Here is a 14,517-nt window from a genome sequence, read left to right as displayed (position 1 = left end):
CCACAGGGGAGAAATGGACCAGAGATGCCACAGGGGTTAAGTGGACCAGAGATGCTACAGGGGTGAAATGTACCAGAGATGCTACTGGGGGGAAATGGACCAGAGATGCTACAGGGGTGAAGTGGACTAGAGATGCCACAGGGGTGAAATGGACCAGAGATGCTACAGGGGTGAAATGGACTAGATGCTACAGGGGTGAAAATGGACCAGAGATGCTACAGGGGTGAAGTGGACCAGAGATGCCACAGGGGAGAAATGGACTAGATACTACAGGGGTGAAATGTACCAGAGATGCTACAGGGGAGAAATGGACCAGAGATGCCACAGGGGTGAAGTGGACCAGAGATGCTACAGGGGTGAAGTGGACCAGAGATGCCACAGGGGAGAAATGGACCAGAGATGCCACAGGGGTGAAATGGACCAGAGATGCCACAGGGGTGAAGTGGACCAGAGATGCTACAGGGGTGAAATGGACTAGATGCTACAGGGGTGAAATGGACCAGAGATGCTACAGGGGTGAAATGGACTAGATGCTACAGGGGTGAAAATGGACCAGAGATGCTACAGGGGTGAAATGGACTAGATGCTATAGGGGGGAAACTGACTAGATGCTACAGGGGTGAAAATGGACCAGATATGCTACAGGGGTGAAATGCACTAGATGCTACAGGGGTGAAATGTACCAGAGATGCTACAGGGGAGAAATGGACCAGAGATGCCACAGGGGTGAAGTGGACCAGAGATGCTACAGGGGTGAAGTGGACCAGAGATGCCACAGGGGAGAAATGGACCAGAGATGCCACAGGGGTGAAATGGACCAGAGATGCCACAGGGGTGAAGTGGACCAGAGATGCCACAGGGGTGAAGTGGACCAGAGATGCTACAGGGGTGAAGTGGACCAGAGATGCTACAGGGGTGAAATGGACTAGATGCTACAGGGGTGAAATGGACCAGAGATGCTACAGGGGTGAAATGGACTAGATGCTACAGGGGTGAAAATGGACCACAGATGCTACAGGGGTGAAATGGACTAGATGCTATAGGGGGGAAACTGACTAGATGCTACAGGGGTGAAAATGGACCAGATATGCTACAGGGGTGAAATGGACTAGATGCTACAGGGGTGAAATGTACCAGAGATGCTACAGGGGAGAAATGGACCAGAGATGCCACAGGGGTGAAGTGGACCAGAGATGCTACAGGGGTGAAGTGGACCAGAGATGCCACAGGGGAGAAATGGAACAGAGATGCCACAGGGGTGAAATGGACCAGAGATGCCACAGGGGTGAAGTGGACCAGAGATGCCACAGGGGCAAAATAGACCAGAGATGCTACAGGGGAGAAATGGACCAGAGATGCCACAGGGGTGAAGTGGACCAGAGATGCTACAGGGGTGAAGTGGACCAGAGATGCCACAGGGGAGAAATGGACCAGAGATGCCACAGGGGTGAAATGGACCAGAGATGCCACAGGGGAGAAATGGACCAGAGATGCTACAGGGGTGAAGTGGACTAGAGATGCTACAGGGGTGAAGTGGACCAGAGATGCCACAGGGGAGAAATGGACCAGAGATGCCACAGGGGTGAAGTGGACCAGAGATGCTACAGGGGTGAAGTGGACCAGAGATGCCACAGGGGAGAAATGGACCAGAGATGCCACAGGGGTGAAGTGGACCAGAGATGCCACAGGGGAGAAATGGACCAGAGATGCCACAGGGGTGAAGTGGACTAGAGATGCTACAGGGGTGAAATGGACTAGATGCTACAGGGGTGAAATGGACTAGATGCTACAGGGGTGAAATGGACCAGAGATACCACAGGGGTGAAGTGGACCAGAGATGCTACAGGGGTGAAATGGACTAGATGCTACAGGGGTGAAGTGGACCAGAGATGCTACAGGGGTGAAATGTACCAGAGATGCTACAGAGGGGAAATGGACCAGAGATGCTACAGGGGTGAAGTGGACTAGAGATGCCACAGGGGTGAAATGGACCAGAGATGCTACAGGGGTGAAATGGACTAGATGCTACAGGGGTGAAAATGGACCAGAGATGCTACAGGGGTGAAATGGACCAGAGATGCTATAGGGGGGAAACTGACTAGATGCTACAGGGGTGAAATGGACTAGATGCTACAGGGGTGAAAATGGACCAGAGATGCTACAGGGGTGAAATGGACTAGATGCTATAGGGGGGAAACTGACTAGATGCTACAGGGGTGAAAATGGACCAGAGATGCTACAGGGGTGAAATGGACTAGATGCTACAGGGGTGAAATGTACCAGAGATGCTACAGGGGAGAAATGGACCAGAGATGCCACAGGGGCGAAATAGACCAGAGATGCTAAAGGGGAGAAATGGACCAGAGATGCCACAGGGGTGAAGTGGACCAGAGATGCTACAGGGGTGAAGTGGACCAGAGATGCCACAGGGGAGGAATGGACCAGAGATGCCACAGGGGTGAAATGGACCAGAGATGCCACAGGGGTGAAGTGGACCAGAGATGCCACAGGGGAGAAATGGACCAGAGATGCCACAGGGGAGAAATGGACCAGAGATGCCACAGGGGTGAAGTGGACCAGAGATGCTACAGGGGTGAAGTGGACCAGAGATGCTACAGGGGTGAAATGGACTAGAGATGCCACAGGGGTGAAATGGACCAGAGATGCTACAGGGGTGAAGTGGACCAGAGATGCCACAGGGGAGAAATGGACTAGATACTACAGGGGTGAAATGGACCAGAGATGTACAGGGGAGAAATGGACCAGAGATGCCACAGGGGTGAAATGGACCAGAGATGCTACAGGGGTGAAGTGGACCAGAGATGCCACAGGGGAGAAATGGACTAGATACTACAGGGGTGAAATGGACCAGAGATGCTACAGGGGTGAAGTGGACCAGAGATGCTACAGGGGTGAAATGGACCAGAGATGCCACAGGGGAGAAATGGACTAGATACTACAGGGGTGAAATGGACCAGAGATGTACAGGGAAGAAATGGACCAGAGATGCCACAGGGGTGAAGTGGACCAGAGATGCTACAGGGGTGAAGTGGACCAGAGATGCCACAGGGGAGAAATGGACTAGATACTACAGGGGTGAAATGGACCAGAGATGTACAGGGGAGAAATGGACCAGAGATGCCACAGGGGTGAAATGGACTAGAGATATTGCAGAGGTGAAATTGACAGGCCTTCCAGGCAGCTTGAAGAGTACAGCCTCACAGTGAGGCTCCCAGCTTAGAAGACTGGGAAGATAGTGGTGTCTTTATGTGGAGGGGAGTTTGAAAGAGGAGTTCTGGGGAAATGGGTGTGAAGGACCCGAGATGCTCCCAGGACCTGGGCTTGAGATGTCTTATTAATGGGCAATGGGGAGGTTGGAGAATGTGGGATCTCTTCACTATGGGCATTTTGCTCATGGATGGCAATGGGACAATTTTCTATCCCATTAAGGTCCCCATTTAAATCTTGGAAGCACCGATTTTCCTCCCAGCTCATGGCACCACGAGGCCTCAGATGCCAGCTCCCCCAGGAATTTCCTTCAGAACCTGGTTTCCTCATTCTAGAACATCCATTGCCCCAGGGCTTTCTCCTCCTGGAGCTTCTCTCTGGGGGTGATGGCTCCCATTTCACTGGGAACCTCCCAGGGGCGCATTCATTTGGGGGAAGGGCCCTGGGGGAGGGGGAGTTAAACCATATTTGGGCATTGTCTTCCTCCGTTAGAATGGAAGCTTCTGGAGGGAGGGGCTCTGTTCTTTTTGCTTCTATTTGTAGCCCAGCACTTAGCACAGTGCCCAGGAGTTAGTGCTCAGTGCTTCCTTGGGAGAGTGATTAGAGCCCATAATGTAGGGGCCAAGGAGGGTGGCCAGCCCATCACTTAGTTTGTTGAAGGAAAACTCAAACACGCTTCTCTTGCTGCTCAAACTGGGAATCATTTGCCTCTGTTGGTGGAGGCTGGGGCCTCTGGAAGTTACAGGCAGAATCCAGAACCTTCATCGCTAATCAGAACCCAGGACTCCTCTTTCACATCACTGTGCTCATTGGGAATGTGGACGAGATCTCGATCCCCCCATTTGTAGGGCGGCAGCCTTTAAGACTCGGGTCTTTGGAGTCTCTCCACCATGGGACTGAGCAGGGGAGTCTGCTCTGTCCTTGCGTTCCCTCTGCCAGCCTCTCCTTTCCTCAGGGCTGAGTCAGAAAGCAGACTTCGGGCTCCGTCCCCTTCTCTTGGGGCCCAGATGGCAGAGTCAGGGGCCTGACAGAGCAGATGAACCCCCGGCTTTTCCCGTCTTGGCCAAAAGGGTGCAAGTCCCTGAGGCTGGATCGCTCCTCCAGGCCCGTTAATACGGCCCTCTGCGGGGTTTGCCTTCCAGCTGGAGCCGCAGCGGGTTTGGGAGCCCCAGACTTGGTCAGTGGTGGGGCCAGACGGGGAGGTACCGGTCACTGGTGGGGAATGGCCCCTCCCTGGGCTTCTAAGTCTAGCTCCGAGTCCCCACGTGGCACTGGCTTTCCGCCCCTCCGTGGCCCCCGAGGATCTCGGTCCCTGTACTTGCTCGTGGCAGCCATTGAGGGTGGCCTGGACCCTGGAGGGGGCTCCTGACCTCTGTCCCCTTCTCTATCTTTGCTGCTTGGCACGGCGCATTGACTGACTGCCTGGAGCAGGGCCGAGCCTGGGCCCCAGGCGGGCTGGCTCTTCTCGTGCTATACTCTGGCTGCTGCCACCCCTCTCCAGCCACCCAGTGAGGGCAGGGCCACGCCTTGGGGCCCTCTTGGTAAGCGTGGTTTGCCCTCAGAGCCGTTCACGATCTTGGAGCCCCACAGCAGGCAGCCACCAATGGACACAGAACCAGGACTCCGAGGTCCAGAGAATCCCTGGGAGGGCACCTTCAAGGCCCAGCCAGCCTTTATTTGTGGTCGTGCTGTTCCCCAGGCCGCAGATTAAGAACATGAGGGGGCAAGAGGTAGCTTGGGGCGTCGGGGGGCAGTCTGGGAAAGGCTGTGGGGACCAGAGGCCGTGGCCACCCCCCTGCGCCCGCCTCCCGGCTCCCGGGGCCTGTGGCCCACCTCACTCGCCGCCGTTGGCCCAGTGGCGTCTCCCCTCCACATCCCTCCATCCCGTTTGCCTAAAGGGCCCCACAGTGGGATCCGTGCCTGGCTGGTGCCAGGGACAGCCTGAGAGCCCGAGCAGGGAGGGCCTGGGCTGGAGGGGAGGCTGGCCCATGGGGGCTCTGGGAAGGGTCGAGGCGCCCCTTTCCCAAGGAGGCTGCTGGGCCGGGCTCGGCTGGGGCTTAGATAATGACCAGGTTGGGCAGTCCGTAGAGCACGTGGTTGAAATCCACCCATTTGGGCTCAGGGATGATCTCCTCGGCGGGCGGCTCGGGGATGGGCTCTGCAGCGGCTTTGTCCGCGGCGGCTTTGTCCGCAGCTTTGTCCGCGGCTTTGTCTCCGGGCTTTGGGGGTTCCACTAGAGAGGGGGAAGCAGAACAGAGTCATGTTCAGATGTTGAGAGGTTCGGGGTGTCTGCTGGGGCTGTGCTGTGGGTTCAGATCCTCCCTCGGGCCTCCCTGAGGCCAGGCGGCCTCAGACAAATCTTGCCCCCTTGGCTTGCCTCTGTTTCACCGTCTGGAAGACGAGGCTAACCCCGGGTCCACCTGCCTGCTCTCCCCAAGTGAGCTCAGCCCAGTGCAGGCACACAGGAGGACCTCAGACTGAGGGTCTCGGACCCAGCGCAGTTGCAGCTGGCTTTCCAAGGCCTCCCTGCCCTCTTGAGCATGCCTGGAGCCATTGAGTAGAGGAAGAGGCCTAACTGGTGTGAGAAGGCAGAGGGGATCTGCCTTTCACGGTCGCAGGCGACCCCAGGAATAAACCAGCCAAGATCTGGGTTCGGGTCCTCCCTGGGACCCCCCCCCCAACTGTGGGACTGCGGGGCAGGCATGCGATCTCTCTGACTCTTCTCTGCCTCCAGAGTTTTAATGTGTAAAACACAACAGGAGGCATCCAAGCAAATCAAGGTGGAAAACAGCCCTTTGGACGGGTGGGACAACTTGGGGAGGCACAATTTCAGCAGCCAGCCCTACCCCCCCCCCCGCCCCTCCCTGTGAGATTCTCTGGGAAGATGTTTAGCCGGTACTTTATGGCTTCTCACACAACCAGACGCTGTTAAGCTCCGTTTTACAGACAGGGAAACTGAGGCAGCGAGCAACAAGCCTCGTGAGAAGCTAGTGAGGACGTCCCTCGGACTGTGCCAAAGCCACTACTACTTTTTGGCAGTGTTGCCTGCCGTTCCCAAGAGGTCCTCACCGCGCTCTCCCGGTGCCTCCAGTTTCCACTGACTTGAAGCGGGCAGACTGTGGAGGGCCCCTCCCGTGCCCTCGGCCTCTGCCCACCTTCCCTTTACCAAGCTCCCAGGGAAGGCTCGGGCTGCAGCCGCCATCTTGGATGTGGGAAAGTCTGTCCCTCACCCTTCACGACTTCCTCGTTGATGCCCGACTTCAGCAGGTGGAGGATGGCCTTCCCGCCCGGCTTTCCAATCTTGAGCAAGTCTGAAGAAGGCTCAGTCGGTAAATGGGCCGCGCTGCGGCCCTCCCCCCGCCGGCCGCCTCCAAACGGGCCCCCACTCACCCTCGAACAGGTGGTCGGCCAACTTGGCGTTGCAGCGCAGCGTCGTCTGCCACTGGTTCGTCATGACGCAGCGGATGCCGATGAGGCTCAGCAGGATGGCCGTGTCCACCGGCATGTGCAGCATCAGCAGGGAAGGCCTGGAGGGGCCACGAGCAGCGCAGCCAGAGGCAGAGCTCAGCGCCACGCTGCCCCCCCCCCCCCGTCCCCCTCGCCGCCTCGAGCTCTTTGGGTGCCCCCCAACCCTCTGCGCCCCCCGAGAAGCTCGCGCTGGGCACCGGCCTCCGTGTTCCCCTCATCTCTGCCCTCCCTGGCTTGGGCCGGGTTCCAGGGGCCCACGAGGGGGGCCACCGGGGGGGGACCCTCACTTCTGGAGCTCGTCGAACTTGGCCCTCCTCTGGCTGCTGTACACGGAGCGCGTCAGGTTCAGAAGGATGATCATCTGGCACTCTGGAACACAGGGGCGCTGCGGGTGGGCCTGGGGGGCCGCCGGGCTCCAGGAAGAGTGTCAGTGGGCCCCTCTGCTCAGGCCCCCCTCTCTGTCCCCCCTTCCGGCCCCCCCTCTCCGCCCCCTCCTCTCCGGCCCCCCCTCTCTGGCCCCTCCTCTCCGCCCCCTCCTCTCTGGCCCCCCCTTCCGGCCCCCCCTCTCCGGCCCCCCCCTTCTGGACCTTCCTCCCTGGGTCCCCCTCTCTGGCCCCCCCTTCCGGCCCCCCTCTTGGGCTCCCCCTCTCTGGCCCCCCCTTCCGGCCCCCCTCTTGGGCTCCCTCTCCAGCCCCCCCTTCCGGTCCCCCCCTCCGGCCCCTCCTCCAGCCCCCCCTTCCGGCCCCCCCTTCCGGCCCCTCCTCTCTGGCCCCCCCTTCTGGCCCCCCTCTCGGGCTCCCCCTCCAGCCCCCCCTTCCGGTCCCCCCCTCCGGCCCCTCCTCTCTGGCCCCCCCTCCAGCCCCCCTTCCGGCCCCCCCCTCAGGCCCCTCCTCTCTGGCATTGTCTGCCCGGGAGTCCCTGGCCCCGGAGGGAGGGTGTCGAGGCCCAGCGAGAGCAGGGGGGCAGCGGGGGGGGCTTCGGTTCCACCCTCCCCCCCACCTTGCAGGTTCATGGAGATGAGGCTGTCGATGAGGACGTGGGACAGCAGGTTCTCCATGCCGTAGAAGAAGAAGCCGCTGCAGCTGGCCAAGCACTGCTCCCAGTCGGCCTGGCTGCAAGAGGGGGCAGGAAGGTGGGCCCCGGCGCCCGGTTCCAGGGCTGGGGGGACACGGAGGGCCCTTCTCCGGGGCGCCCCTTCAGGCGGGGCTGGGAAGTAACCCCTGGAGCCTGGGCCCAGCCCCCCCCCCGCCCGGGCGCCCCAGACCTGGGGCCGTTCTTGCTGCCCACGGTGCCCGTCCAGCGGTTGGTGTACAGGTCGCGATACCGCTCCAGGAGCTCCTGGGTCTTGTTGGCCGGCATGTTGGCCTCTGCAAGGACACGGCTCAGTTCTGGCGGCCGGCGGCCTGCCCTGGGCGAGGAGGCCCCCCACCTGTCTCCCGTTCCCCGAGGGTTCGCCCCTTCTCGGCTCCGTCCCCATTTCTTGGCGCCGGCCGGCCTCGGCCACACGTCCTCCTTTTCTAGCCTGGGGTCCTTCGGCCACCCACGAGCCATCGCCTGCCCCGGCCGTGTGGAAGGGCCGGAGGCAGCCCTGGCTCTGCCGCCCACCGGAACGGAGCCGCGCGCCCACTCGGAGAAGGCAGGAGCGGGCGGGGCGGGGGGGGGGGGCGCGGAACTTGGCTTCAGCCCAACGAGCGGATGGACCCTCCCTGCTCCGGCTGCCCCTGCTGGGCCTCCTGTGGCCGCACACCTGCTTTGGGCCACACCAGTGCTCGGCTGCCGGTGACTTAGAGGCCTGGGAGGGACCCGGAAAGGGGAAGGCCGCCGAGCAGGACCCGAACACGGGCCCTCTGGCTCCACGTGCGGCTCTGCCTGGGAGCACTCGCCGGGCCCCGAGGTCTCCCCTCCGCTTGTGCCCGGCTCGGAGCCATCTCACGAAGTCCCGGGAGACGCCCCCACAGACAGAGCTCTGCCCTGCCCGTCACTCAGCGCCAGCGGCCACAGCACAGCACCAAGGACGGGCGGTCGGCACAGGCTCCTCGGAGACGAGGCTGCGGACTTTGCCTAATTGAGGCCAAGCAATCGCTCAGAGCTCTGTCCCTGTTTTAAATGGGGAGCCGACACTGAAGATCTGAGCCTGAACCGTGGCTCGGCACCGAGGAGTTCACCTGGTCTGAGGCTCCCTGCTCAGGCTCCTCATTCATTCATTCACTCACTCGTTTGTTCATTAATTTATTCACTCACTCATTTGTTCATTCATCCATTCACTCATTCGTTCATCCATTCAATTCATCCACTCACTCACTCGTTCATTCATTCATTCACTCATTCATTTGTTCATTCATCCATTCACTCATTCATTCATTCATTCATTCACTTGTTCATTCATTCATTTGTTCATTCATTCATTCATTCACTACTTATTCATTCATTCATTCATTCACTCATTTGTTCATTTATTCATTTGTTCATTCATTTATTCATTCACTCATTCATTCACTTACTTGTTCATTCATTCACTACTCATTCACTCATTCATCCATTCATTCATTAATTCATTCACTCACTCATTCATTAATTCATTCACTCACTCATTCGTTCATTCATTCATTCATTCATTCATTCACTCGTTCATTCATTCATTACACAGGATGTGATAGAGAAAATGCATGCAAAGGACAGAAGCTGGACATTGATCACGTCAGTCAAATGAACATTCCGTTTGGAATGTGACTGGGAAACAGTTGGAGGCAAGAGTCAACTGTTGGATTCAAGGCTTTTTGGCTTGCTGGCTGAGGTGAAGGAAGAAGCTGGGTTTATCTCTGGGACTTGGGATAACCAAGCTGGAGGTGGCCTGGCTGATCAGAAGGCAGAAGAAGGAGGACAAGAGTCCATAGATCTCTCTCTGACTAGCTCTGTTTCATGCTAGTGACCGAATTGCCATTTCTCTCAATCTCCTCCAATCTAACACTCACTGTAGGGATATCCCGCCCCTCTTACCTTATCCTCCACCCTTGTCCTGTCTTCCCCAAATAAACCCCTTGATCAAGAACTATTTCATTGAAACCTCATAGCTCACACTGAGCAACTCGAAGGAGACTGAAGAAGGGGGGAGGGAAGGCTGAAAGGCTTCTGAAGAGGGAGGAAAATGGAAGGCATAGAGGGAGGAGGGTAGGCAAAAGAAGATAAAGAAGATAACTACCTGATCCATTAGTTTTCTAGTATCCATCAAATATACCCTCAAAATATCACAAGGGCCGATTGAACAAGCACTACGAGCAGAGCCTTCCTGCCCCATCTCCATCCCAAGAGCAAGATGGTCATTACTCCAGTCTCATCGTCTCACTCTTGGGTTTGTCCTGGCCCCAGTCTAGTGCCCAGAATCTCAGCTATCCTTTGTGTGACCCCAGAAGATAAATAGATCACTTCCTCCCTCTCTCTCCTTCCCCCCTTTTGTCTCCCCGTCTCTGTGTGTGTGTCTCTTTCTCTCTCCCTTTGGTATTGAAATCTATCTTGTCCCCTTCTCTTTCCTCCGTCTGCCTCTGTTCTGTCTCTATCTTTCCTCTGCCTCCATCTCTCCCGTCTGTCCCCGTCTCTCGCACCTCTTTCTTTCTTCCCATTTCTCTCTCTTCCATCTGTTTCTCTTTGTCTCTGTCTGTCCACCTCTCCTGTCTGCCTCACAGTCACGAGTTCCAGCCCTAAACCCGGTTTGAGCAACACTCAGACGGCACGAGCAGGGACAAAAGATGTGCATGGGCTGCTTTACCGGTTGTCTTTCCTTCATCGAATGGGTCCACGATATCTGTTGTGTCCAGTTAAGGGAAACTGTGTGAATTGAGTATTTCATTGGGATTGAATTTTAATCCCTGGTGACCACTAATATAATATATTCAGTCAACAACCCTAATTTTACCCTTAACAGGTGGCCGTGGGAACGGTGGCCGTCTGTCCAGCAGGCAGCATGTGCAAAGGATACACTTAATATTGGTCATGTCCACGGCCATACAATTGGCTGGCAAGACGCGGCTGAGCTGCAATAGAGGGGTTATTCCTGTAGACATACTGTACCATGCACACAGGGCTTCCTTGAGCGGCGGCCGTGTGCCGAGTCACAGAGCTCAGACCCGGGGCCAAGGCCCCCCCCCCCCCCCCGACTGGAAGAATCTGAATTCTGGGCCGCAGAAGGCACGTTGGGAGCCAACAGAACATCAGTAGAAGAATTTGTGCAGCCAAACTTGTTCTCGGGAGAGAAGCTCTTCCGTGGAGGGCCAGAGAAAAGGCAGGTGGCGTCGGGTGGTGACTGGGGGGGGCCCGGGCCGGCGGACTTGCCCTTTAGTTCCACCCAGTGGGAGCTCAGGGCTCCTTTAGCTGTGCCCGCTGTGTCTCCGCTAGCAACGCCCCAGCTCTTCCCAGCTCATGGGCTTTAGGGAGCAAGAGTGGGCCCTTCGCGGTCCCTCGCGTCTCCCCAGGCACAGGGCTCCCCAGGCCAGAACCAGGGGCTCAGAGCAGCCAGCGCCGGGGACCTGGGCACTGAGTCCCGAGGAAGGAGGAGGCAGTGCCGGCCATCGGGAGGACCAGAGAGCCTGGCAGTGCCCAAGGCAAAGAAGCTGCTAATGGGGTGAGCTAAGAGTCTGCACACAGAGAAAGGCCACCCTCCTGGGCCTTCGGGAGCAGATGTGCCAGCCTCCCGGGAGCCCCGTGTGCCCACGTGTGCCCCAGGCCAGAGAGACCATCCAGAAGTGGGGTTGCCGGCCTTTGGCGAGCCTGCTGGGCGCTGCCAGGCTGGGGGAGGGAGTGGCAGCGGCGGCGGCTCCTTCTTCCCAGAGCCTGGGCCACCCGAGAGCTCCTTCTCCCCGGCTCCTCTCGCCCAGCCCCCCCAGCCCAGGAGCCCGGGGGGGGGGGGCTCACCTTCTTGCCGAACTTCTTCCCTCTCTGCTTGGGTTCTTTGGGGACTTTCTCTTTCTTGATAACTTCTGTTGGGGACAAAGAAGGAAATGGCCAAAGGGAGTCTGGCGGTTGGCGCCGACGCGGGAGGCAGAGGTTGAGCCAAAGCCCTGGAGCCTCGTGGCCAGGGAGCCCCTGCAGCTAGGGGGAGCTGTTTGGTGTGGGAGGGGCTGCCCCAGGGGCCGAAGGAGGGCCCCCACCGCCTCTGGGGCTCTCGTGTAGGACTGAGGCTGGGATGGCCGGCCCCGGGCCCCCCCCCCCAGCAAATGCTGGGGGGGGGGGCGTGTTCTCCTCCCGTGGGGCCACTTTGGGACGGCTCAGCAGGCCGGGCCTCCCTCCCAGGCCTGACGGCCATCTCGAGCGCTGCCAGTGCTTCCCGGGGAGCCCGGGTTAGGGGAGGGGCAGCCGCTTCCTTCCCGTCTCCCGCACACGTTCCTGCAGTCAGGAAGACCCGAGTTCAAATCCAGCCGTGTGATCACGGGCGAGACACGCCAGCGCTGCCTGCCTTACTGGCCCGGAGAAGGGAATGGCCGGCGTGTCCAGCATCCTCGCCGGGACACCCCTGAAAGCAGCGGGAATGGCCCGGCGGTGCCACGAGCTCCCCCATCCCCTGCCAGACGCCCTTCCCCCGGATGCCCGGCGCCGCTGCCGATGGGCACCAGACGGAGTCCCGTCTGCCCCAGAGCTCGTGGCTGCCACCCGGGGCTGCGAGGACCCCAGAAGCCCCGAGACGTAGGCGTGAACCCACACTAGGGACGAGAAAGCCGAGGCAGGCGGAGATGAAGGCCTTGTCCGGGCCACCCAGCAGGCCACCGTTCTGGCAACCACCCGACCCCCACTGCAGCCCCAGGCAGACCGCTGGGCCCGGCCTCGGTCATTGCCCCAACTTCACAGAGGGGCGAGTGTGCGCCGGAGCCGGATTCGAACCCGGGCCTTCCTTTGCATGTCCTGCACTCGGTCCGCCGTCCCAAGGGCGTGTCTCGGAGCAGCCTCCTCGGCACGTGGTCGGTCTGCGGAAGCGAGCGTTTGGCGCTCGGATGCGCCTCCCTGCCGAGCTGGCACTGGGGAGGGCACCGCGGGAAGCGGATCCTCTGCGGTCGTCATTCCCCTCCGCGCCGTGGCTTTGCTGCTTCCTCTAGAATCCGCCCGCCTGGACCAGTGGGGGCCGCTGGACCGGGGAGCCCAGCGGGGGGGCCAGGACGACCCGCGAAGACGGACACGGGCCGAGGCAGAGCGAAGCGGGCAGAACCCGGAGCCTGGGACAGCGCCAACTCCGCAGGGCCTCGCCCCCTTCTTCCTTCACTCTCCGGAGAGAACGGGGGCCGCGAGCTGCGTGTCCGCGCACGAAATCTCGGCTCACGCCTCTCCCCGGCCCCACCCCGCCAGCCACGGCCGCTGGCACCACTCCGGCCCACCGGAGAGGGCGGACGTGGACCGCGGCGTTCCACAGGGCTCTCCACCCCTTGGAGTTCTTCCTCCCCAAACTCCCTGTTCACATGCTCTGACGGACTCCCTCTCATCCGGCCAGCCCAGACGATCCCCGCTCCCTTCCACAGAGGGGACGCCCGAGGCACGCCCTGGCCCTCCCCGCCCCTCGGCCAGCGGCGCGACACAGGCAGCCATTCGAGTTCCTGCCAGGCGGCTCTCCAGCTTTGCCAGCACGTTTTCAGCCAAGAGTGACTTCTTATGCCCCAACTCGAGTCTTTGCATTTACAGACCAAAGGTGGCAGCGACAGGCGTGGAAACACAGTGGAGCGTAGCGGCCGCTTCCCTGCGCGCGCCAGGCAGCTTTGAGAGCCGAAGTACAGTCCGAGCTCCGGAACTGCCAGCCTCCTGCCGCTCCCCTTTTCCGGACCTTCTGAATTCCGTTATGACTTTGACCATTTTGGGCGACTTCCTGGGACGGCGCTGACACGTCAGGGAGGGTTGTCATTCTCAGCCTGCGGGCTCAGCCCGTCCATGAACAACGACCCCAATCTGACTTGATGTGCAGAAGCCCTGTTTCTTCACTATGTCCCTAGAGTTCCTGGGCTTGTCTTGGCACAAATACTTCCCGGGATTTTGTATGATCTCCCCCTGCCCCGACTCTCTCATATAACACTCACCTGCTGTCCTAGAATCAGTCCTGCGTAGTGTTTCCAAGGCCCAAGACTGGTAAGGAGATAAATGACTTGCCCAGGGTCACTCAGCTAGGAGGTGTGAGGCCAGCTTAGAACCCAGCACCTCCCGTCTCTAATCCTGGCTCTCCATCCACTGAGCCATCTCGCTGTCCCCTCTTTGTGCAGGGCGTGGTGGGTGCGATTCATTGCTGTACCCTAAAACAACTATTGCCAGCCCGGAGGGAGGACATACATTTTGGGGTAGCCCCGCCTCTCGCAGGTTTTTCAGACAGGCGAGGAGAACCCTGCCACGTGGTTCTAATTTTGTCCCTATTTAGAGTTTTCCCCTCTATTTCCCTTGAGTCCTTCTTCAAGTGATGATGAATAAAGTCCATGAAACAGAATTCTTGGAGTGGACATGAATTCAAATCCTGCCTTTAGTGATGATGATTGGGGGGGTCTTTTGTATCATCATCTGGCCTCAGTTTCCCGTTGGAGCTCTTGGTAGAGCTGCCCTACTATGTGCCAAGAGCTCCGTTTCTCCCACAGCTGCTTCTTCCTCTCTTGGCGCGGGCGCAGGCGCTCCTCTACAACCCTGAGCCTCTCTGGCGCTAAGGCCTGCTCCTGCCGCCCCTGCCTCACGCCGTCACGGCGCTTCGACAAGCCACTGCGGCGTCTGCTCTCTCGTCCCGCCCCTGGACACCATCCGGCCGGCGGCGTCTCCCTCACCAGGGTCTGGGGCGGCCTTGCTCCGGCTCGCAGGCTTCTGGTCCCGGTCTGA

At 59.3% G+C, this 14,517-nt stretch overlaps 1 protein-coding gene across 1 annotated transcript in view; it reads right to left on the bottom strand.

The window, feature by feature from the left end:
* Positions 1–4,857: 4,857 nt before the first annotated feature.
* The window catches only part of CFAP46 (cilia and flagella associated protein 46), a 148,665-nt gene continuing 139,005 nt past the window's right edge, over positions 4,858–14,517 (bottom strand). Inside the window, exons 46-54 of the mRNA XM_056794816.1 lie at positions 11,602–11,666; positions 10,670–10,724; positions 10,460–10,495; positions 7,961–8,063; positions 7,696–7,808; positions 6,984–7,065; positions 6,619–6,755; positions 6,459–6,539; positions 4,858–5,461 (exon numbers count right to left, since the gene is read on the bottom strand). Of these exons, the coding sequence (XP_056650794.1) occupies positions 5,286–5,461; positions 6,459–6,539; positions 6,619–6,755; positions 6,984–7,065; positions 7,696–7,808; positions 7,961–8,063; positions 10,460–10,495; positions 10,670–10,724; positions 11,602–11,666 (848 nt within the window). The 3' untranslated portion in view covers positions 4,858–5,285. The remainder of the gene's footprint in view (positions 5,462–6,458; positions 6,540–6,618; positions 6,756–6,983; positions 7,066–7,695; positions 7,809–7,960; positions 8,064–10,459; positions 10,496–10,669; positions 10,725–11,601; positions 11,667–14,517) is intronic.

Source organism: Monodelphis domestica, chromosome 1 (genome assembly GCF_027887165.1).
Source record: "Monodelphis domestica isolate mMonDom1 chromosome 1, mMonDom1.pri, whole genome shotgun sequence".
NCBI classification, from domain to species: Eukaryota; Metazoa; Chordata; class Mammalia; order Didelphimorphia; family Didelphidae; genus Monodelphis; species Monodelphis domestica.
Note: the sequence above shows the minus strand (reverse complement) of the source record. Positions and strands in the feature narration are given on the sequence as shown.